The following is a 24099-nucleotide window of genomic DNA, read 5'->3' on the forward strand; positions in this document are numbered from 1 at the left end:
AATTTAAGAGACCCATGTCACATTTTAGGAATTAACAATGACTGTTAATAAAGACTTCCTAAAGTTTATGTTCAGCTATTACAAGGATGATAACTGTTTTCTGTCTTGAAGGGATTCAGTTGTATAGTACATTGAAATGCCAATTACGTTTGACTACTATTCTATATTGATTTATCCGGACACTATCCGCCCTGTGGGAAACACATAAACTTTCAGCCTTCACACATGGTAACACTGGGAAAATATCAGCAATAACCCCTTGTTGCCAATGCTGGTTACTTTCTTACAGTAAATGACCCTGCACCTGTCTTCCTGGTTTGTGCACTTACGAAAGAATTATTGTTTGATGGAAGTGTTGCTGAAGGGTGTAACAATGACAAATTGGACCTCCACTTATAATGAGAATCTCGGGGCTGTCTGCAAATAAAGGTCTGAGCAGAATATTTTTTGAATAATTGGGAATTACATACATGTATAAATTTGGATATGAAAAACGTAGTCACAGATGGAAGAAGCCCTTGATTCATCAGACAAGTTGCCTTAAGAAAAAATACAATCATAACTAAACATTAAATCTGCTGCTTAAAATATGTTAAGGCTTTTAAGCAAACGAGGCTTTTAAACTCAAGGCAATCACTTGGTTCTTTGCTCACAGTAGTTTGGATGTTATTTGTGTGAAAATTGGAGGAGACTCCAAAAAGGCCAACAAACAATTATGAATGATCAGCTCTAGTTTTTGATTCTTTGCGATTCCTCATAAATTATATGAGGCCAAGAAAAGGTGAATTTGACCTAAGTGAGATTAATGTCCACCGCCTTGTAAATTTCCCATTCAGGGCGTTGAGTACCGTACTTTCAGCTAAGAATTTTGAAGTTAAATCTTTTTTTTTTTTTTAACTTTGGTCTTAAATGAAAATCTTTGTCTTAGATTGTATTAGCTACAATCTCAGATATTTCATGTTTTATGTAAAATGACTTAGCAACAACAGCAACTTTTAATGTGTGAGCAACTATTTGCTGGAGAAGTCAATCAATCATGTTGTTCCCATGAACACGTCTCCAGTTCGAAGAGGTACAGTCTGATACATTTATCTGCCTGTTTCTGTTTACCCTGCACTTATATTGACATGACTGAGTACAGTGTTTTTCAAACTCCAAGTCATGCTGTATTAATGAATAGTGAAATCAAAATACAACCAGCATTTAAGATCTTTTTCTTTATGAACACTTAAAACCATATATAAAGTAGAGAGAATAGTAAAATGAACTCCTATACACCCACCCAGATTTTAAAAATAGGAAGATATTCACACTTGCTTCTTATGTCCTTTTGTTCTAACTTTTATTCCTTGGGGAGGTTTCTTCAAGAAAATTCCACACAGCATGTTAATTTACTTCTACATATGCCAGCATGTATCTCTAAAAATATACAAGTATTTTCTTACACAGCAACAGAGCCCATTATTACACTAAAAAAGCAATAATTCTTGTATTGTGCATTATACTCGTGTCTAAAAATGTCTTCTTTAGCTGGTTTGTTTGAATTAGGATCAATCAGCATTTTAAAAAATGAAATAGAAAGTAGATAAGTAAATATCTAATGGCATCACACGCAGCAAGGCTCATTACTGTTTTATAAAATTTTTTGGTATGTGTGTATTTGTGTCACTTATAAAATGTATTTTCTTACCATTGGTCATAGCCACGGAAGCGTGAACACCACTGGTTTAGAGATCTTCTCCTTTACTCGATAGGCTCTGGGCAAACTTCTGTGTCCAAAAACACTTTCTGCAGTTTAAGAAGCGATGTATATACAGAAAGGAGAGCTCTGTATCTTTACTTTTACTGTTCCCTCTGACTAGAAGTCCTCTCGCCATGATGTCTACTACTTAACATCTTCCCCAGCCTACGAGGGCTGAAATATCATTCCCACTATGAAACCTTCTTCTGTTCTCCTGCCTGGCTATCATTTGGCTTGTCTCTTCTTCATTCTACTCATCACACTGCCTAATGTGATGGTTATCTATATACAATATGTGTTTTATCCTCTCCTATAAATTAAGCTCATCAAATGTAGTATGAATAATTTCTTTGCCCTGAGATGTAACTTGCCCCGAGCTTTGCTTACACTAAGCATTTAACAACTGGAAAACTAAGTTAGGAATTTGGGACACTGGCCATAGATTATTAGGCAGTAAAGATGTTGGGGTCAAAAACTGGACCCCAGGGAGAGACTGGAGAAGAACCCAAATTCATGAGGTTTAGACTTGATTATGAAAAGCAACAACAATATTGATAGTAGTAACATTATTTTTCACAGTTTCCTATGCGCCTGTAAGTACGTCACTAATATTCCCAAATAATCCTGGGAGGAAAGGGTAGATATCACCAGTTTTACACATTAAAAAAAAAAAAAGCAGTTAAGTACTTCTGCAAAGTCTGGCTTCTAAACTGTTAAAATTCTGTTCAGAGGCTATTCTATTTACTGGGATGGGGACCCCTAATTTTCTAACCAACAGTTGAACGCATTTCATAGTTCAGAATAACTTGAGGGAGAAACCAAGGATGCTCAACCTGGGCTTCTCTTCCACTTTGTCACATCTTCTGGAGACTAAAGAAATCTGAGAACAACTTGGTTAAGTCTGAACTGAAAACCAGGCAAAACCACTCTTTCTCTCTTACACACACACAGCACATACCTTGCATGTGTTAACAGCTAGTCATCCTTCAGACCTCAACTTAAAGATCCCTTCCCTGGAAACCTTTTTTGATTCCCAGGTGAGGCATACTCGCTCAAGGAAACATGTCTCTTTCCTTCAGAACCCCTGTTTCAGTGTTTAATTCATTTAGTGTGATTATTTTATTAATATCTGCCTTGTCCCTTAGAATGTAACTTCCATAACAGTAAGGACCATGCCTGCTTTTGCCCATCATGTTTTTTTCTACACTTAACTTGCTGCCTGGCAGAACTTAGGGGTTTAATAGTGAATACATTTATGATTGAATAAATGAATGCCTAGACAAATTTCATCAGTATTGCCTCATACTTCAAGAGGAAGCCTGGTACAAGAACAGAGAGAATCTTGGTTGGGGATTAAGGGTTTCAGAGCTAGAAGCAAGTAGAAAAGAATATGCATTCATTCTCACTACTGCCTCTACCAGCCTCATTGATTCTGCAACCACATGCCTTGTCCTTCCTTCTGTGACATTGGTTGGACTGTCTGGATTCTTACCTAAAGTCAATCCCTTCACTTTTGTACTGGATCCCATCCCGTCTTGCATATTCAATGTACTCTTTCTCCGTCTTAGGCTGCATTATCAATTTTTCACCCCTTACTGCAGCACTGTCCAGTAGAATTTTCTATGATGATGAAAATGTTCTCTGCGCTGTCCAATACGGTAGCTACTAGCTATATGTGGTTGAATGTGGTTAATTACTAAGGAACTGAATTTTAAAATTTATTTAAATTTAAATCTCCACTTCCCCTTCCTTCATGTACTTGCTTCGCTCAATCATTTAGCTCAGCATGTCACCAAAATGGCTCTTCTAAGCATCACCAGGGACCCCTGGGTTGAGAAATCCTATGGTCAATGTTGAGTGCTCATTTTACCAGAACAGCAGCATTTTACATGGTTGATAATTCCCATGGTTGAAAGGTTTCCCTCTGTTATTTGTGAATTCACTACTCTCTCTTGGTTCTCCCCCTACCTCTCTGGCTATTCTTTCTCAGTTTCTTGTGCTGGATTTTCATCTTCGCATCCTCTAAATACTGAAGTGTCATAAATCTCAGTCCTTCGACCTCATCTTTTGTCTATCCGTATTTTCCTCCTAGGTGCTTTCGTCCATTTCTCATCCATTTCTATGGCTTCAAATAATAGATACAGACTATAAACTCCCAAGTGTATCTTTAGCTCTGAACTCCAGACTTGTATATCATACAGCCAACCCCCTACTCAAACTTGACATTTGGATGTCTAACAGGCACTTCAAGTTTAATATTCCAGATTACTTTTGATTTCACCTTTTAAATCTGCTTTCCCCTCAGTCTTTCTCTTCTTAATCAGTGCCATCTCTATCTTTCTAATTGCTCAGGTCAAAAATTTTGGAGTCATTTTTGACTTACATCCCATAGCCAATCCATCAGTAAATCCTCTTGGTTCTATTTAAATAGAGTGAGGATCTGACCCTTTTTCATTCTTTCACCTGCCACCCCCCTTGTCCAAGCCACTACCATCTGTACTTTGGATTATTGCAAAAGCCTCCTCACTGGTCTCCCTACTTTTATTTATCCTATTCCCTTAAAATCACCTTTTCAAACAGCAGCCAGTGTAATCCTTTAAAAATGCAAATGGATTCATATCACAACATACTAAACTTTCCAGTGGTTTCCCATCTCATTCTGAATAAAAATCAAAGCCCTTACTACAACACTCTGCATGATGAGGCCCAACGCCCACGGTCCCCGCCACCCCATTTGCTCTTTCTTCTCATCCACACAGTCCTCATTGTTCTCCGAGGAGGTTAAGCATACCATCCTCAATTCTTTTCCCCTTATTTATTTTACATCACAGTTCTTATCTGTCTTCCCAAACTAAACTTTGGAGCCAATCGAATCAAAATCCAGACTTGGTCTCTTTTGTTCTCTGCTGTATCCGCATCTCAAATAGTGCCTGGCACTATTTGAGAACACTATTTATGTGTTCAATAAATCAGTGTTGAATGAGTGAATAAATAAATTATATCCTAGTGCCTAGTAGTATAACCCAGAGTAAATCATTTAACCTTTTTTTGGATCTCATTTTTCTCATCTCTCAAAGGAGAAATGAGCTGGATAACCTCCAAACACATTTATTCAGTAATTATTTAATGCAACCTACCGTGTGCTTGGCACTGGGTAGGTGCTTCCGCCACAGGAAAAGGTCGCACGGTTCCTGCTTTCAAGGAGCTCCTTGTCCGGCTTCCGGAAAAAACTTCTGAGCTTTCACCTGGGAATGCTTAGAATACAGCTAGGTGAAGAGGGCGCTGGAGAGTTGTCTGTACTTGAAGCCTGTTCTCGGCTTCCCACGTAACTCCGATTGCCCCAACAGACACTGAACCGGCAAAACTTTGCTGAGAAAGCTGCTCTGAATTGTGTTTGAAAATACATACATAACTTGACTATCAATTAGTGTTTTTACAAACTGAGATGGCATATTACAGTAGTTTTAAAAGTTATGTTTATGAATCGAAACCTTTGGGTAACTTGGGAACTTGGAACCCAAATTTACATATATAATATGCAAAAACTCTTTTAAGTTGATTTACATGCACAGGGTACCCTTCCAGGTCGTAAGGCTGGGGGCCTCCTATTTTATCCCCAGACTTGGCTCAGGACTTTTTTTTTTCAGGACTCTTAAGTATACTGTTATCTTGCTGGTGCATTTACTGAAGGAATGGGTGGGGTGGGAGTTGGGGAATATAATGCGTTCACCGCCAGCTTTAAAACTATACGACCTTCGTTATAATCCATCCATTTCATAAAGCAAGGCACTGCTCATGGACTTAAAAGTTGTACCTCCGTATACCTTTACACTGTCCCCTGGCCCCAAGCACACAAATCACATCACATTTAACCTTGGAGGCCCCTAGCACAGTGCAAAGGTCCTTAACGTTCTTCCTGTCCCACACTTCTGACTATAGTACGTTCCTCTCAGTAGGCGCGGCATCTTCGGCTTGGAGCGGGAACCGCGTAACGTTGGCTACAACTCCCGCACTCTGCAGAGAAAAGTCCCAACTCCGGGTTCTTCACAGTCGGCTCTTCTCGAGAGTTCCCGGGTGTTCTCGCTAGTTGGCCCCCCGCAAGCCCTTGCGCGAACCTGGGAGGAGTCGACCTCTTCCGACTCTACCAACTGAAAAGTGAAGGGGTGGAGAGACTGAACATGCTGACGTGAAGGAAAGAGACGCTCCGTGGAATGATATATCAAGCTACCTTGTAATGCACATATCTCGTGGGGATCATATGTCCTGGGAGAAACAGGTTTTTCAATCTTCCAAGTTATAACAACACGTGCCTCCCCCTACGTCTGGCGCGCCCGGCCTTTGGTCTCTCCCGCGCCGGACGACCCCGTGGTCACGTGCTCCCCCATCCTTGCCCAGCGTGCAGCGTACGGTGGGGACGGCGGAGCCATGGCGGCCCTGCTGAGACCGGCCCGTTGGCTCCTCCGCGCCGGGGCGGCCGCGCACCTCCCGCTCTCCCTGCGCCTTCTAGCGGGTGGCCCGAGCCGGCCGCACGCCGCCTTCTGTCCGCACGCCGCTCGCGCCGGGCGCGTCGCCGGGTGAGTGCCCGACCGCTTTCTCAGCCCGCTTGCAGCGCGGCAGTTCCTCGGGGTCGTGGACGTGGGCGAGGGCCGGGTCCCACTTGTGCTCTTTCCACACCCTCCTCGCTGCTCCAGGGCCAGGCGTCCCCGGGCCTCGTATCACGCTCCTCACCGGGGGGTTTAGGGTGACAGGGTTGGTCGCCTTCAGAAGGTTACGGCCGCGGGCGTGGCTTGCTTCCGTCATGGATCCTGCCATCGCCGCCTCGGACTCGGTCATCCTGCCCTCTGGTTACGGACGTCTTAAGAAGCTGAGAGGGGCTTTGAAGGCTGCTGCTGGGGGTCAGGTGTTACTCTTCTATGATTGACCGGCTCGGGTGTTGTCCCACGTGCAAGCGTTATTGGTGCTTAGTAACCATCTACGATTTAGGTTTCGAGAGCTTTCTTTTTGGAGGGAGGATAGGTTGGGAATTGTGGGTGAGCTTGGGGTAGTTTAGAGGTGGAAGTTTAATAATCATCAGTGTGGGGTTTTGCCTCCGTTTTCTTCAGTGGAGTTTACCTCAGTATTTACGAAGATGTGCAGCGGGTTGGGAGTCGGGACAGTAGACTCTGTAAATGTCAGTGAATGGATCAGTGGACACATTCTAGGCACTCTGTGGGAACTGGGGGTGCAAAGGCAAATTAAGTTCTCAGTGGGTGTCAAATGTGTGAATAAATGCTCTCATGGATTGAGGTTTATCAGGGGGTAAGTTTGGTATAGACTTTGCCAGGGAGAGGATAAGGAAGCTTGATGAAGGTGTTAATTTGAGTAGTATTTTTTTTTTCTTACATCTTTATTGGAGTATAATTGCTCTACAATGGTGTGTCAGTTTCTGCTTTGTAACAAAGTGAATCAGCCATACACACACACATGTTCCCATATCTCTTCCCTCTTGCATGTCCCTCCCTCCCACCCTCCCTATCCCACCCCTCTAGGTGGTCACAAAGCACCGAGCTGATCTCCCTGTGCTATGCGGCTGCTTCCCACTAGCTATCTATTTTACGTTTGAGTAGTATTCTGATCGCCTGAGAAGGGTAGATGGGCACTGAGGTTTTAGAGTTGAAGAAAAACTGATTTTGAAAGACGAGTGTTTATAAATAGAGGTACTTTGGGAGACAGCATAAGGACTAAGAGCAGAGGATCTGGAATAGGCCAGGGCTGGACTGCGGGCTTCTCTATTTGCATTATGCCACTGGACAAGTTACGTAACGTTGACAGGCCTCAGTTTCTTTAGTTATAAGGTGGGAGTAGTAATAGTGTTGGTGACATTGCATGAGGTTATCTATATAAATCTCTTTGGGCCTGGTTCCTCGTAAATGCTGTATTAGTTACTATAATAGTAACAGTAATAGCTGTGATTGTGTGGATTTTTTGTGGTCCTTGGAAACCTACTTTATGTGTAGAATTACATGGAGGAAATGTTTTATGACTTCTTAGCAACTTAGTTATACATCTTTGGAATGTAGTCTGCTTATGACTTGGAGCCCACCTGAATTTTCTCATTAGGCCTGAACAGTTAACCTTTAGAAGTTGTGCCTCTGCTTTCACAGATCTACACTTCTTGGCTTTCAGAGATGTTCTTTTGAGAAAGTTGTGCCAATTATTTATATTTTTCTAGTCCTTAACATCCCTGTGAGGCCAGGGGAGGGTCGATGTTACAGTTCATCTTCGCTGTTGCGTTTGAGGAAAACAGTAGGGGGAACACAGTCTAGTAGAGAGGGTGTTGGTCTGCTCATCAGACCTGGATTCCATTTACTTGCTGCATAACCTTACCTAACCTTTTTGATCCTCAGTTCATTGTCTGTGAAGTAGAGGTAACAAGGCCTTTCCCTCTTCTTTTAAAGCTCATTTCTTGTCATTCAGGACTCAACTTAAATGCTATCTCTTCAGGGAGGCCTAACCTCAACACTCAGTGCAAACCCTATTTTAGTTGTATCACGGCGTGTCTCACTTGTCTGATATTTATCTGCCTGCTGCTTGTTTCCTTAGAACTTAGTCTTGTTCACCATTGTGTGCTCAGCTCATAGCAGGCAGTAAAGAAGTGTTTGTTTTCTTGTTCTCCTGGACTCTGAACATTTTCTATACAGTTTCCTACCCACAGCCTGTAAGCATGCTCACATCTTTCCCACCTGAAAAACAAAACCTTTCCTGAAACTGGACTTAACTCCACATGCTCCCCAGTCTCTTCCTGTCTGTACTCCTGTCTCCTTCATTTCTTCACTTCGAATTCGCTCTTTGACCCACTGCAGCCACAACACTGGGAATAGCCATCGTTGTTTTATTTATTAACTTTTTATTATGTATTTTTAAATTTTAGAACTTATGTGCCTTCAGGAACAATTGCAAAATATTGGGGGGGAAAGCAATAAACTAAAAATCACTCTTAATTCTATCACCCACAGAGAGCCATTGAGATGTGTGTGTATATATATATATATATACAGAGAGAGAGAGAGGGTGCTTTTAAAATTAGGCATGTGTGAGATGTAAGTTTATTTCATTTAATTTTTTTAAGGGACTTCTTAATAACCAGATCCACTCTTGGTTTTTTTTACAAAAATTTTTTTTATTTTTGGCTGCGTTGGGTCATTGTTGCTGTGCGCAGGCTTTCTCTGGTTGCGGCGAGTGGGGGCTACTCTTCGTCACAGTGTGCGGGCTTCTCATTGCAGTGGTTTCTCTTGTTGCGGAGCACAGGCTCTAGGTGCGCGGGCTTCAGTAGTTGTGGCACGCGGACTCAGTAGCTGTGGCTCGTGAGTTCTAGAGGGCAGGCTCAATAGTTGTGGCACACGGGCTTAGTTGCTCCGCGGCATGTGGGATCTTCCCGGACCAGGGCTCCAACCTGTGCCCCCTGCATTGGCAGGCAGATTCTTAATCACTGCGCCACCAGGGAAGCCCCCAGATCCACTCTTAAGGCCTTGACCTCTGGCATTACTGTCTCCCATTTCCCCCTTAATGAAACCCTTTTATTGGCATTGAAGATGACACCACTCTTTCTTGATTTTATTCTCTTTAGAATTTTTCTCATTTTTTGCATCCTTTTTCCTCTGTTCATCTCTTAAATGCTGATATCTTTGCGGGGTGGCGGTGGTTGTCCTTAGTCCTTTTGTTTTCTCATTTTTTTTCATTCCCTTTGGGCGACCTCTTCCATTTTTAGGGCATCAGCTGATACCTGCCTATCTGATGATGGCAATATTTTCCCTCCTGGAGGTGCCTGCCTGCTACTAGGCACCTCCACTGGTTGACCTATAGGTACTTCAAACCCATACATCTCAAACTGTTGCTGTACACCAGAAACTAACACAACATTGTAACTCAACTATACTTCAATTTTTTTTTTTTTTTTTTTGTGGTACGCGGGCCTCTCACTGTTGTGGCCTCTCCTGTTGCGGAGCACAGGCTCCGGACGCGCAGGCTCAGTGGCCATGGCTCACGGGCCCAGCCACTCCGCGGCATGTGGGATCTTCCCGGACCGGGGCACGAACCCGTGTCACCTGCATCGGCAGGCGGACTCTCAACCACTGCGCCACCAGGGAAGCCCTATACTTCAATTTTAAAAATTAAAAAAAAAAAAGAAAATATCAAACTGGATTCATCTTTCCTCCCAAATCTGTTCCTCGTGCGTCCCCTGTTTTAGTGAATGTTGCTATTTCTGTCAGCTTTATAGAGATTTTTCATTCATATTTCTTTGACACTTCCCTGTTCCCATCCTCCCTCCTATGTATTGATTGCACAAATGATTAAGTTCTGTTAGAGCTACTTCATCTGGAATGATTTCCCTCTTCTTCCAACCTCCACTTTATTCTGTAGTTTCCCTGGTAATTTGATCTTGTCATTTTCCTACTTAAGAATTAGACACTGTGGTGGCTCCCATTTGTTCCAGGATAAGGTGCTTCATGATCTGGAGATGCCTCTGGAGCCTCACTTCTTGTGAGTTCATTCCCATGGTGTCCTCTGTGCTAGCCATCTCCAACTCTACTTCAGAGTCCTCCACAGCAGGGCTTCTGAAACCGTAATGAGCATAAGAATTCCCTGGGGATCCTCTGAAAATGTGGATTCTTACTTTGTAGGTATAGGTAGGGGACTGAGATTCCGCATTTTTAACAAGCCCTCAGATGATAAAGGTGCTGCTGGTCTGTGAACCAGCAAGGCTTTGATGGAGCATGTTGCACATCTCTTTACCTTTGACTGTGATGTTCATTGTTGGGTTGTGTCTCCTTTTCTCTGTTTAATCTCTGTTGCTGGCTTCTCCCTTTGACCACTCCCTTCTTGTGCTTTCTCTCAGATCCGGAATCACTAAAGCACCCATTAACACTATTGCATGTGTACCCACCAGCACTCCAGACCTGGTTGAAGGTTCCTTGAAGGCAGGGACTTTGTGTTACTCTTTTTGCCTCCCCTGGCGTCTGACTTTGTGGCACATACTAGATGTCAAATATTTGTTGAGTAAATCAATGAAAATCTTAGACATTGAGGAAGGAATATTTGTGGGATGCAAAGGAGCTTGAAGGGGTACTTAACCCATTCATGTAGTGCAGTGGATCTCCACAAATTCACCCTGACCTTGATTTCCAGGAATGTCTGAGAAGGACAGATGAGTATTATTGAGTGAAATTATTAGAATTTATTAATACTTAGGAGGAAAGGTAAACTTTGAGCTAAATCAGTTTGGAAGCGGATCTGGATTGATGATTATCTTAAAGGTGAAGAGCACATATTGCCCTATGACAGAATGATGTGACTTCTAAAATTGAAAGGAGAGAAAACTTTTCCTTGTTTACCTCTCATTAAAAAAACGTTCTCAGCACATCTTAAAAGTCTGTCTGGGTCCTTTGGAGTTGCGATTCAGCCTCTGCTCCCTGTGGGTTTAAGTTTATCAATTACAGAGGACTATGATAGGCACGTGTACAACATGTTATGTATGTGCTATCCATAGAGAGGAATATAATACTGTGGCATTTCAGAGAGAAGAAGGAAAGAAACATTTGTTTTGTGGTAGGGGATTGCTCAAGTTTAAGAGGCCATGTGGTAATGAGTAGTCAGAATGTTCCAGGGGAAGAAAGAGGAGGAAGAAACTTGGAGGCCATACTTTTATCCTGTGTGTCTACGTGGGGTGGGATGTAGTGGAAGTTGATACTGCAAAAGCCAATCAATTTCTTTTTTTAAAAAAATAATTTATTTTTGGCTGCGTTGGGTCTTTGTTGCTGCACGCGGGCTTTCTCTAGTTGCAGCGAGCAGTGGCTACTCTTGGTTGCGGGTGCGCGGGCTTCTCATTGCGGTGGCTTCTCTTGTTGTGGAGCACAGGCTGTAGGCACGCGGGCTTCAGGAGTTGTGGCACACAGGCTTAGTTGCTCCACGGCATGTGGGATCTTCCCAGACCAGGGCTCGACCCCGTGTCCCCTGCATTGGTAGGCGGATTCTTAACCACTACACCACCAGGGAAGTCCCCAATCAATTTCTTAAAGCTACCAGCGTTGATTAGAAAGTTGGTTGGAAGCTGTTGGAGGCTTTTGAGAAGTACAGGTCTTGACAAAGTTTACAAAGACCCTAGGAGAAATAGGGACTGGGGATAGATAGACCAGTGAGGAACAACATTGATACATACTGCAGATTAGGCTTAATAGGGCCACAACTAGGTGGTGCAGAACTGAAGAAAAGATACTTCCTTTTCTGAAGGAAAGAGAACAGGAGCTTGGCGAGAATGTTAGAATTAGGAAGAATTGATTTGGAGATTAGGATAAATAATAGTACCTTTGGGGTAGATCTTTACCATTGTCAAACTGTGTTTGTATGAATTTATCACACACACGTTTCATCTTCTGTGGGTTGATATTACAAGTTAGGAAACTGAGGTTTAGAAGGGTGAAGTAATTTATCCACGATCTCCAGTTGGGATTCAACTGCAGATGCTGTGATTCTCAGTTCCCAAGTGCTTTGAATATGTTGTGTTTTAGGTGCTAGAGGGATTACTTATGGACATAAAAATATTTTTTTAAAAAGGCAATACATAATACAGTATAAATTGAGGAATTAGAGACTATCACAAGTAAGTAAGCACATGGTAAGATCTCAGAATGTAAACTCTGGAGGGCATCTCTAGAATAATCTAGTCTATCCCACTCTTGCTTTATATTGATAGACTCTACAGAGTATCTTGCTCCACATTACATCTAAGGTCCCAGCCTGGGTAACTGACTCTTGTTACTTCCTGTCATAGCTGAGACAAAGGAGACATCCCTTTGGACTGGAGGAGCCTGAGATGGAGGGGATATCTGGATAGGTGGAAAGGAATGGCATTGGTGTTTCAAGTCAGAAGACTGTTACCAACTGCAGAAGGGTTGCAGGTGACTTTTTTACTCTGAAGTTCTGTGACTTACCGTAGAGCATAAAGCAGTGTTTGGGGGACAGCTTAGCTGGGCAAGAGTTTTCGGAGAACTGAGGTCTTGGAAAATTCAGGGAGAAGGTTCATTGTGACAGCTTTACAAAAGATTTTTTAAAAGATCCAACAGCAGATATTTATTGAGTACCTTCTATAATAAGAACTATTTATTGAGCGCTCTTTTGTTAGGAATCTTATTTTTTTATGTGATCTTTACAAGGTAGGTACTTTTTCTCACTTGAGGGAACTAATGCTTAAACCAAATACCTTTCCCAGAGTCACATACCAAGCATAGCTTGGATTTCAGTAGGCCTTTTAAAATAAGTCTTGTACTTTCTGCTAATACATTTTAAAAAGAAGAAATAATTTAGTTAATATTTATTATGCTTAATTTGCTGGGTCCTTTATGTATACTTTTCTCAGTGTTGCCCAGACCTTGGGCATTTGTGTACTGCCTTCACATTTTTTGCCAAATCTAGTACTACCTAAACTATTATTTATGTTTAGCATTTTTCTTTTCATTGGGTTTAGGTTTAAACTGACACTTTATAACTTAATTTTGTTTTAAGCAAGAATTCTAGGAAGATAAAGAGCTAGATGCAAGTTATTTTAAACTGTTTATTGAAGTAAATAAAACTACAGAAATAGAAAGTCTTTGTCTACATGCTATCTAAAACCATTTTCCTGGCAGAAGTGCAATATTTTGGGAAACACTGCATTATCTCAGTCTTTGTGATATTCCTGTGAGGTGAGTACTATTATCTCTGAGATTTTACAGGCTTAGAGAGAGTTGTGGTAACTTGGCCAAAGTTACATATCTTAGAAATGGCAGAGCCTGAAATCAGGACAGTCTGTTTGTTTGGTTTTTTCCCCTTCCAATGAGAATGTCTTGAATGGCCTAAATTTTGCATAATGGCTAACCGTTTATCCTTTTTTTTTTTTTCCATATAATTAGAGACTTTTGGCTTATAATTAGTGATAGTTCCCAGGAAACATGGCAACAGATATAAAAAGAATATGTTAGACATTTCTTATTGGAATCTAGGTTTCTATTGAGTCTGGTGTTAGCAAATTTGGAATACTAGACTTCTCAGTACAAGTTCTTCTGTTCTTAAGCTTCTTTCTTTTCTCCTTATAATATAGACTTTACAGTTAGGGGCCATGTTGGAAATTCTTAATTTTTTTTTAACACATAAAATATTCCTGTTAAATTTGACTCTAAACAAGAATTTTAAGGACCAAAATTAGGAGTAATTGCCAAAATTTCCCCTCCTTATTCCAATAACCATTTTACATTTTTACATTCAAGCCCACACTCTGAAAGCTGGTGTGTTTCCACTATGCCATGGAGCCTTCTGTTTTTGTCTCTAAGATTGTGCTTATCAAGTGTTATGAAAATGATACATAATACGTTAAGATGTATACAGAGGATTAATTAAGACTCTGTAGGGCTCTTTTACATGAAATTTTCTCTATTACATGGAAGTGAGAATTAACAAATTGTACTGGCAAGACTTGTTGCCTGGAATTTGCAGTTAAATCAGGTGGGAGCCTTGGTGATTCTCATCTCCGCGCCCACCCTCTAAGCTTCAGTCTCTCACTTGGACTGCTGCGACAGCTTCCTAAATGGTATCTCTATTAAATTCTTGCTGCTGTCTAATTTTGGTGCACCCTGCAGCTAGACTGATCTTTTCTAAACAGAAATAGATCATACCACAACCCCTGCTTACAAAACCTTCAGTAGGGTTATATACAGTTTTGTACTTGGAATGAAATCTGTATCTAGAATAAAATCCAGACTCCTTACCTTCACAATCCTCCATGATCTAGCCCAGCCTTCCTCTCCAATCTCATACCATCTGTTGCTCACGCAGTTGGTCTACTGACTGTTCCACTTGGCCTAGAATACTCATCCTCTGATATCTGTATGGCTGCTGCTTTTAATCCTTAGTTAAAAATTTTGAGTGTCATCATCTTTGTACATTTAATCCAAAGTAGAACCCTACTGTTGTTTCATTGGAGTCATAGAACTTAACACAACTCGGGTTTTGTTTTTTAAGTTTAACTAATTGATTATCAGGTTTACTTACTAGATAAGTAGAAAGGCTGATCCTAGCACAGTGCTTTATACATAGAAGGTGCTTAATAAATCTTCTTTGAATCAATAAATGAAAGAATTTAGGTGTTGTGATAAAAGTAAAAAAAAACAGTTATAGGATCCTAAAGAGGCAGTGGCATGAGACGGTTTTGGGGGAGATTGATCTGGCAGTTGTATGAAGAAAAGCTGAAGCCTGAGAAACTAATATGAGTTTTGTTCCAAAAATCCATGTGTTCTGGATTGAACAAGGAACTCAGAAATAAAGAGGTATCTGAGGGCTCAACAGATGTGCTGTGAAGGATGAGAGGGATTGGGATTGAGCAATTATCCTAAGATTTTGAGCTTGAGGGAACAATGTAAAGGTGGTGTAGTCAGTAGCAGTGAAGAAATTTGAAAGGAATACCAACCACTTTTAGGAGGAGTCATTGCTTTTTGAATTTTTAACATGTTAAAACTTAATTGGAGTCAGTACATACATAAAGTGTATAAAATAATTATATACTGCAACCAAGTTGGGTTTATTCCAGGTGTGCAAGCCTGGTTCAAGGTTTGAATAGTCAATTGATGTAATCAACCATATCAACAGACTAAATAAAGAAAACTCAAGTAGAATAGTTAAAATAAGGGATTGGTGAGAACATAAGAGAAATTTGGATACCTATTGCCTACAGAATAGTTCAGCAAAATATGCTGCTGTGAGAGCAGCATTGTGAAAATCAGTCTTGTATTTTATAAGCATGTCATAAAATCCAAATCCTGTCGTTATCAGCCACTGTAGACTTTCCCTTATCTCGTCTCACATTCCCTGCCTAGGTTTAATTTTTACCACTTTCCAGTGTAAACTGCCTGTTGCAGCCAGATTAGTTTCCTTGATGCCCTTCCGCCATGTTGAGCTTGTTTCAGGATGAAATTACCCACGTACAGGTACAGGTCCTGTCATTTAACTAGCTTTTACTGTGACTTTGGGCAAGTTACTTCACTTTTCTTATCTGTAAAGTCAAGATTATAGTCCTAATTTTCTATTACCTTGCATGTCTTAAATGCATAATAAACATTAGCTACTGACTATACCTATTCTATTGCTGTATCTTTAAACTCTGATAGCTCTAAAGTAATGCCAAATTGGCTCATAATAGCAGTGAAAAAGGAAGAAGAGAATAGGGAAGGGAGAGTTTTAAAAATGTATGTGATTAGTTTGGTGTATATTCAGAGTTTAAAAGGAATGAATAACAGTTCAATAAAAAGTTTACTTGAAAGAAATAAACACTGAGACTATCCAAAACATACAAAGAACTCTTAAAACTCAACAATGAGAAAACTTAATGACCTAGTTGAGAAATTAGCAGATCTGAACAGTTCACCAAAGAAATACTGAAGGCAAATAAGCATATGAAAAGATGCTCATATCATATGTCATTAGGGAATTGCAAATTAAAACAACAGTTAGATACCACTACATGCATGTTAGAATGGCTAAAACACCTATGGCATCTGTGGTGAGATGTGGAGCAATAGGAACTCTCATTTATTGCTAGTGGGAATGCAAAATGGTACAGTCATTTTGGAAGATAGTTTGACGGTTTCTTACAAAGATAAATAAACATAAGATTACCATATGATCCAGCAGTCACACTCCTAGATATTTACCCAAATGAGTTGAAGATTTCTGTCCACACAAAAACCTGCACATACATGTTTACAGTAGCTTTATTCATAATTGCCCAAAATTGGAAGCAACTAGTATGTCCTTCAGTAGGTGAACTGATAAGCAAATTGTGGTACATCCATACAGTGGAATGTTATTCAGCACTAAAGAGAAATGAACTATCAAGCCATGAAAAGACACAGGGGAACCTTAAATGTGTATTGTTAGGTGAAAGAAGCCAATCTGAAAAAGATTACATCCTGTATGATTCAACTATATGACATTCTGGAAAAGGCGAAACAAGACAAGTAAAAAGTGGTTGCTAGGGGTTCAGGAGGAGGGGGAAGGGATGAGTAGGTGGAACACAGGGCATTTTGAGGGCAGTGAAATACTCTGTGGTTCTGTAATGCATGTCATGTATTTGTCAAAGCCCATAGATATGTACACACAGAGCGTGAACATTTTTGTATACTATAGATGTTAGCTAATAAAAATGTATCAATATTGGTCATCATTTGTAACAAATGTACCACACTAATACAGAATGTTAATAGAGGAAATTAGGTGGAGGGGGAAGAGGGTCTAATACATGGGAACTCCGTACTTTCTGGACAGTTTTTCTGTAAACTTAAAAATGCCTTGAAAAAGTAAGGCATTGATTTTTAAAAGTGACAGGCTTAATAGGGGAGCCTATTAATTAGGGAACCCATGGAAGCCTGTTTATAATCTAATAATAATCTAGTCCTTGTACCTTTTTGAAATATGGACGCTCAACTATAAAATCATTATTTTTTTCACTAAAGAGTCAAAAAACACTAGCACCCATTATAAAAAACAACAAAACCTGAGAAAAATAACTTTTTAAATGCCAGATTTTGCCAGAGAAAATTCATGGGTAACCTGGAAGTTGGTTGTGAGTGCTGGAGTCTCAGGAGGGAACCTGAGAAATTTAACTCAAGAATGTAAAGGAGCCATTTATGATACTTGGGTGAAATGATAAAATAATTTTCCCTTATGTGTTTACATCACTTGGTCATCAGGTTTTGGAGACAGTGCATTCCAGCTTGTTCAGGCCTGATGGTTAGGTTCCTTCCTTGCATGGACCCACCTTAACCCCTGCACTTGTTCTTTCCTTTCCTTTCTATCACAACATACCTATCGTTCTCGGCTGTGAACACACCCTTTTTCCTTCAGGGTGTGTTCAAGTGAATTTAAAAATAAATTCTGTGTCAAATAAGAAATGTAGAAAGCGCTGCCATGTGAGGAAGCACTGGAGAATCCTTTTTTTTTTTTTTTGTGGTACGTGGGCCTCTCACTGTTGTGGCCTCTCCCATTGCGGAGCACAGGCTCCAGACGCACAGGCTCAGCGCACAGCTCACGGGCCCAGCTGCTCCGCGGCATGTGGGATCTTCCCGGACCGGGGCACGAACCTGTGTCCCCTGCATCGGCAGGTGGACTCTCAACCACTGCGCCACCAGGGAAGCCCTGGAGAATCCTTTTGAAGAGTGAAGAATCCTTTGATTTAAATATGTAACTCTTCCCCTCCCCAGTTTATTTTATAGTAGATTCATATTTTGACTTAACTAATTAAAGCCAAACACCCGTGAAGGAGACTTAGCAGCATTAAAGATTTATTTTGTGAGAAAAATTAGCTTTAGAATGTTCAGCATGCAGTGCTGGTTTATTAATGTCTCTGTTTTCTGCCTGGATTTTATTTGTGTTTGTTTGATCTTACATTTTATTTTATTTTTTAATATTTATTTATTTATTTTGGCTGCACAGGGTCTTGGTTGTGGCATGTGGACTCTTAGTTGCGGCATGCATGCGGGATCTAGTTCCCTGACCAGGGATCGAACTCGGGCCCCCTGCATTGGGAGCGCAGTTTTACCCACTGGACTACCAGGGAGGTCCCTGATCTTACATTTTAAAACTGCATTTTAAACAGAGGTTTTATTTTTATGCCCCTTCACAGTTTATCAGATTTGGGTTGTGTAAAAAACATTGACAAATACACTTCACTACAATTTTGAAATCTCTTATGTTATTTAGCTTTCATTGTTGAACAATATTATTGCACACTCTCCTGAACCTGACACATTGTTCTGGGTGATTTAAAATAATATTTTGTGTTTGCCTGACTAACAAGGGCATAGGTTAGTAACAGCCAGACAAACAGCCAGAGAAAACTTTTGAAAATAAGGGATAAGTATATGTAGGCATGTATCTTCTGCGGTTTATAGGTAAAAATCTAGCATTTAATTAATTCAGTTCATTTAACTAACTTTAATCAACTAGCCATCTACAAGTGCTGATCATTAGGCTTCTTAACTAAACAAGATAAGACATTGTCTTGTTTAGTTACTATTTTGACTTTTTCCATTGTTTTCCAGTCTACTGATTTACATAGGTGGAATCATTGATGGCCAGAGTGGTTGTGATTTGTCCCAGGTCACAGTGGTAGAATTTCTAGTCGAGTATCAGTTACTGCCTCTGTGTTTTACATAACCTTGTTGTGAAACTACTGGTGTAGCTTTCTTTAATGTAACATCAGGTACTTAATCATTCAGTTTTGTGACTGGTTTTCCAGGTTAATAACATAGGATAGGAAGTCAACATTTTATTTTTAAACTCACTAGTATGTAAATATTTATTTTGGGTAATTGTGGTAAAAAATGTGCACATGCTAGAAAAATGTGATTGTCATCCTAAACGCATTCTCAGATTAGTAAGTAGAGTGTTTTTACATTATAGTTAGTTACTATATACTTAGTATTATTTAGTTATACTTGCTGGCTACTTCTGAAAAGTCTAAGATATTTGGGGGTAAAGATGTAAATCTCTGAGAATTAGATAATTTTGTGTGAGATTTGAATGCACAGAAAGAGTTTAAATTCAATTCAAAGATTTATGACAGGGTTTCCTTTCCACATAAGGATTATTTCTAAGTTTGATGTTTGTAAATCAGGTAGAGCCTATTTCTACAGCGTAGAATACCTCTGATTTCACGTTTTGGAGCATTTGGCCTGCATGCTAGACCTGTTTTATTAAAATGTTGAATGGTTTAAAGGTTGTTTGCTTTTTGTAAACACACATGTACTAGTCTGACCTTAATTTTTTTTCCTTTTGACTTTCCCCAAATTAATGATGTTTAACAGCAGAAATCTAGTTTTATATTTGTTGGTTGCAGTTGTTAAAATGATTAGAAAAGTATACAGTTAGCATTTTGACATATGAATTGAGAGTTGAAACATCAGTATAAAATGTTTCAGATTTATTTAGAAAGATGGGAAATTCTTTCATTGTTAATGATCCTTTAAAATGTATAATTTTAACTTGGAAATTGGTCTTCTTAATAATTCATAATAAGCAACACCTGGAAAGCATTTGAAGAATGCTTTAGAATTCTTCAGAATTTTAGATATATTTTAGATCTCCTGTCTCATTTGTAGAGGTGAGAAGAGCTTTGTAGCATAATCTTCATTTTCCTTCACTGACTTGGTTTTGGTTAAGGGAGATTTAAAAACACTTAAAACATACTGTATTATTGTCTTAGTTTGAGTTGATTCCATGTGAAAAGTTATCCAGACATTGTCAAACAGTTATTCAAGAGGTTAATTTGCATGCAATTTATGTGCATGTGACTTCATTTAAAGCAAAGGTCAAAACTTTCTTCCCTACCAATTTATACTTCTCTGTGCATTTTTGCTATTGTGCTATGAATTTAGGTATTTAGTAACTAATAAGAAAGCTTTGTATAAATTTTACTCACAAAGATGACCTATGTGGTTAGTAGTTGACATAGTTTATTTCTAATTGTCTTTCATTTTGTAGAGAGCTACTGAGCCAAGCCAGGCTGTATGCCATTGCTGCTGAAAAAAAGAATTATCTTCAAGAGGAGGCCACTTCTTCTCATAGAAGGAATACCAGTCAGTTTGATTGGGCTCTAATGAGGCTAGATAATTCTGTCCGAAGAACTGGCCGCATCCCTAAGACTCTTCTACAAAAAGTCTTTGATAACACCTGCCACTCAGGTATTTCAAGATTTTCTGTTCAAAAAGTTGAACTTAAGTACTGGTTTGGTGGTAAGCTCATTATAGAGCACATTACTTGATACTTCAAATTTTGTTATTTCTATTCATGATTTTATGTTATGATTGTGATCTGTTTTTCCAACTCATCAGAGCAAAGTTTTGAGTAAAACATTTTGTTTTGCGTGTTTATTTCAAAATCAGCAAATAAAAATGGTCTTTTCCCACAGTTTATGAAGGAATCACTTTGAGTGGTAAATTTTCTTGGAAGATATTAGTTTTTCTTATCTTCTATTGTATAGTGTCTGCTTTCCCTAAGATAATCACATATGACAAATTCCCAGAAAGACTGATAATCACTATTTCCCTTTCATTTTCACTTAGCTATTAAAATTTTTTTGAGTCACTTATGCAACTTTGATAATCTGATAGAAACTTGCCCTCAACACCCCCCCCAAAAAAAAACCCTAACCACACATGCTCACACAAAAGCCCACGTGCAAGGCACACACATAATTTTGTATATAGTTTGAGAGCATCCACCAGCTTCCCAAAGCCCATCCATGATTTCAGTCACATTAAGCTGTAGAATCTAATGATGAGGGATACTAAAGAAGTATCAGTAATAATTTGCATTTAAAGACAGTTTTTATCATTTTCTCTCTTTGATTTATTGAGTTGTACGGCTATCACCGCAGTCAATTTTAGAACATTTTTATCACCCCCAAAAGAAACCTCCATACTCCTAAACATCAGTCCCCAGACCTCCATCCCTTCCAGCCCTAGGCAACCACTAGTGTACTTCCTTGTAGATTTGCTTATCCTGGATACTTTGTATAAATGGAATCATGCAATAAGTGGTTTGTTTTTGTTTTAAAGTCAGCTTTCAGAGACATGTGGATAAAGGGAGAAGGAAGTTAATATTTTGTAGAGGATTATAAACCTAAGTTGGATATTCTTGGGTTTTAATTGTACTGCTTTGTACTATTTTCATAATATACTGAGAAGTTTAGCCTTTCTATTGCAGTAAACACTAGGTTCTTTGTAGTCTTGCAGATTGTATAGATTTATAACCTTAGCTTCCCTAAGAAAACAGATCAGTTTTAAAAACTTGTAGTAACATTGTAAGTGATACTTGTTGATTGGGATAGGATTTTTCTGATTTATGAGTACTCTTTTAATATTATCTTTAGTGAGGCAGGAGATTTTAAAATATTTACAGATTTCAACTTAAGTTTTGATATTTATCTGCATGGTATTGATACTATGTTAAATATTATACGTTAACCTGTTTTCATAGGTAGCCAAGGTGGTAATCAAGCCTTGCTTCTGCTGCGCAGCTGTGGTTCTCTCTTGCCTGAACTAAAGCTCTCAGAGAGAACAGAATTTGCTCATAGGATATGGGACAAACTTCAGAAATTGGGTATGATTGTATGAATATATGATGTGTACAAAGGGTGTAGATACTTTTTCTTTTAGTAAAAAAGAATTTCTTTTCATAAATGCTGTAGTTCAGTTTTATGGAAGGGTTTTACTTGATTCATATTTTTTTGTGATATGACTTATTTGGTGAGTTATAGTGACATCTAGGGGCATTAAGAATAAAATAATTTTTCATAACAAGTATTACTTTTAGGGTAAGTTAAAAAGAACGAAGTAGAAAGACATTTAGTCTGTCAAAGTTATAAGTGCACATACTATTTGACCAAGCATTTCTATTTGTTAGAATTTATTAACATATCAAGCATTTCAGTGTTTTAATATGTTTATACTTTAAAAAATTCCTTTTGACGTACAGTTGATTTACAATATTATATTAACTTGAGGTGTACAACATAGTCTGTTTGTTAGAGTTTAGATAGATATACTCACATGTGCAAAAGGATATTCTTCATTGTAGCTTGTTTGCAAAAGTAAAAATTGCAACCAACTCTAATGTCCCTCACTAGAGGTTTGGTTAAATAAATTATGGAGTGTCTGTAAAATGGAATACGGTGCAACCATTAAAAGAATGCAGTTCTTCATATACTAATGTGGGGTTTTCTCCAAAATATAATTAAAAATTAAGATGCAGAACAGAGTATATAGTTTGATACCATTCTGAAGAAAAATGTTTATATGTGTATGTGCATATGATATTAAAGTATTTCTGGAAGGATGATAAACACTAGATACAATTTTTACTCTATACTTTTAAAAAAAATTATAGTTGATTATCCTATACTCTTATACTTTTTCATTTTGGGGCTATGAATAGTACCTATTCAAAAAATAAAATAGTTTAAAAGATCATTTGATGAAATTCAGTGTTCATTCGTGATTTAAGAAAATCTTAACAAAGCAAACTAGAAATATCTGTATGTCAGTAAGTCACATAATTTAAAAACACATGTTGAACTGGGAGAAATATTTGTGAGAATGGTTATATTCTAAAATAGAAAAGAGCCCTTACATAGTAGTCATAACATTAATACCTCAATAGAAAGATAGACACGCATTACTTTCTATTATAATTGTTCACAAACATATCTTCTTTCTATACTGTATATCCTTTGTGAGAGTAGAATTCATAACATCTTTGTTTTTCTCTTTGCCAGTAGAAAAATGCTTTGAACTTATTACACTTGTTAACTAGTTGTTGAATTGATATTGTTAGAAACCTGGTAGATTGCCACCGTGACTCTTGTTCACAGACTTTTTTTAAGCTGTAAGAGATTTTTTAGCTTAGGTAATATGTCCAAAGTTACAGAATGAGCTGTGACAGATCCGAGACTGGAACTGAGTTTTCCAGACTAAAGGGGATTCTTTAGTCCCCTTTAGTCTGGAAGTGATAGGCTCTCATTTCAATGTTGCCATATGCTAAATTTTTTTTTTTTGCGATACGCGGGCCTCTCACTGTTGTGGCCTCTCCTGTTGCGGAGCACATGCTACGGACGCGCAGGCTCAGCGGCCGTGGCTCACGGGCCTGGCCGCTCTGCGGCATGTGGGATCTTCCCGGACCAGGGCACGAACCTGTGTCCCCTGCATCGGCAGGCGGACTCTCAACCACTGTGCCACCAGGGAAACCCTAAATTTTTAAAAATAGAATTACTTCTGGTGTACTTCTTGGCCACATCATGATAATATATGTCTCCTTAAGTTTTTTTATTCAGGTTATTTATCTTTTCTGGAGTGTTCTTTTGTTTCTTACTCTTTAAGTCAATCCATTTTTCAAGCTATAATTTAAATCCCTGCTTTCTAGAGTTTTACCTCCAATCCCAATTAGTGTCTCATCAGTTTCCTGCATTAGAATTGTGAATTTGTCTTTTTTTTTTTTTCTTTGGCTGCATTGGGTCTTCGTTGCTGCACGGACTTTCTCTAGTTGCAGTGAGTGGCAGCTACTCTGTGTTGTGGTGTGTGGACTTCTCATTGTGGGTTTTCTTGTTGTGGAGCACGGGCTCTAGGCATGTGGGTTTCAGTAGTTGTGGCACGCGGTCTCAGCAGTTGTGGCACACGAGCTTAGTTGCTCCGCGGCATGTGGGATCTTACTGGACCAGGGATCGAACCTGTGTCCCCTGTACTGGCAAGTGGACTCTTAACCACTGCGCCACCATGGAAGTCCCTGAATTTGTCTTTTTA

At 39.3% G+C, this 24099-nt stretch overlaps 1 protein-coding gene and 1 long non-coding RNA gene across 8 annotated transcripts in view; one reads left to right on the top strand and one right to left on the bottom strand.

The window, feature by feature from the left end:
• Positions 1–5878, bottom strand: part of LOC111174814 (uncharacterized) — an 80651-nt gene extending 74773 nt beyond the window's left edge. For all 5 annotated transcript variants that reach the window (XR_016395302.1, XR_002644563.2, XR_016395301.1 and 2 more), the window contains exon 1: positions 4879–5878. This is a non-coding gene — a long non-coding RNA (uncharacterized LOC111174814). The remainder of the gene's footprint in view (positions 1–4878) is intronic.
• A 235-nt stretch (positions 5879–6113) lies between these two features.
• LRPPRC (leucine rich pentatricopeptide repeat containing) overlaps positions 6114–24099 on the top strand; it is a 104034-nt gene continuing 86048 nt past the window's right edge. The window contains exons 1-3 of one of the 3 annotated variants that reach the window (XM_089922357.1): positions 6114–6315; positions 20285–20484; positions 21782–21904. In XM_089922357.1, coding sequence (XP_089778483.1) covers positions 6167–6315; positions 20285–20484; positions 21782–21904 — 472 coding nt within the window. In that variant the 5' untranslated portion in view covers positions 6114–6166. Of the gene's footprint in view, positions 6316–12573; positions 12676–20284; positions 20485–21781; positions 21905–24099 lie in introns of those variants that run through there. The other 2 variants (XM_022573946.3, XM_089922358.1) reach the window with 2 other exon arrangements.

Source organism: Delphinapterus leucas, chromosome 13, assembly GCF_059928025.1.
Source record: "Delphinapterus leucas isolate spDelLeu-1000000601 "Yukka" chromosome 13, BTC_Dleu_Yukka2, whole genome shotgun sequence".
In the NCBI taxonomy this organism is placed as follows: Eukaryota; Metazoa; Chordata; class Mammalia; order Artiodactyla; family Monodontidae; genus Delphinapterus; species Delphinapterus leucas.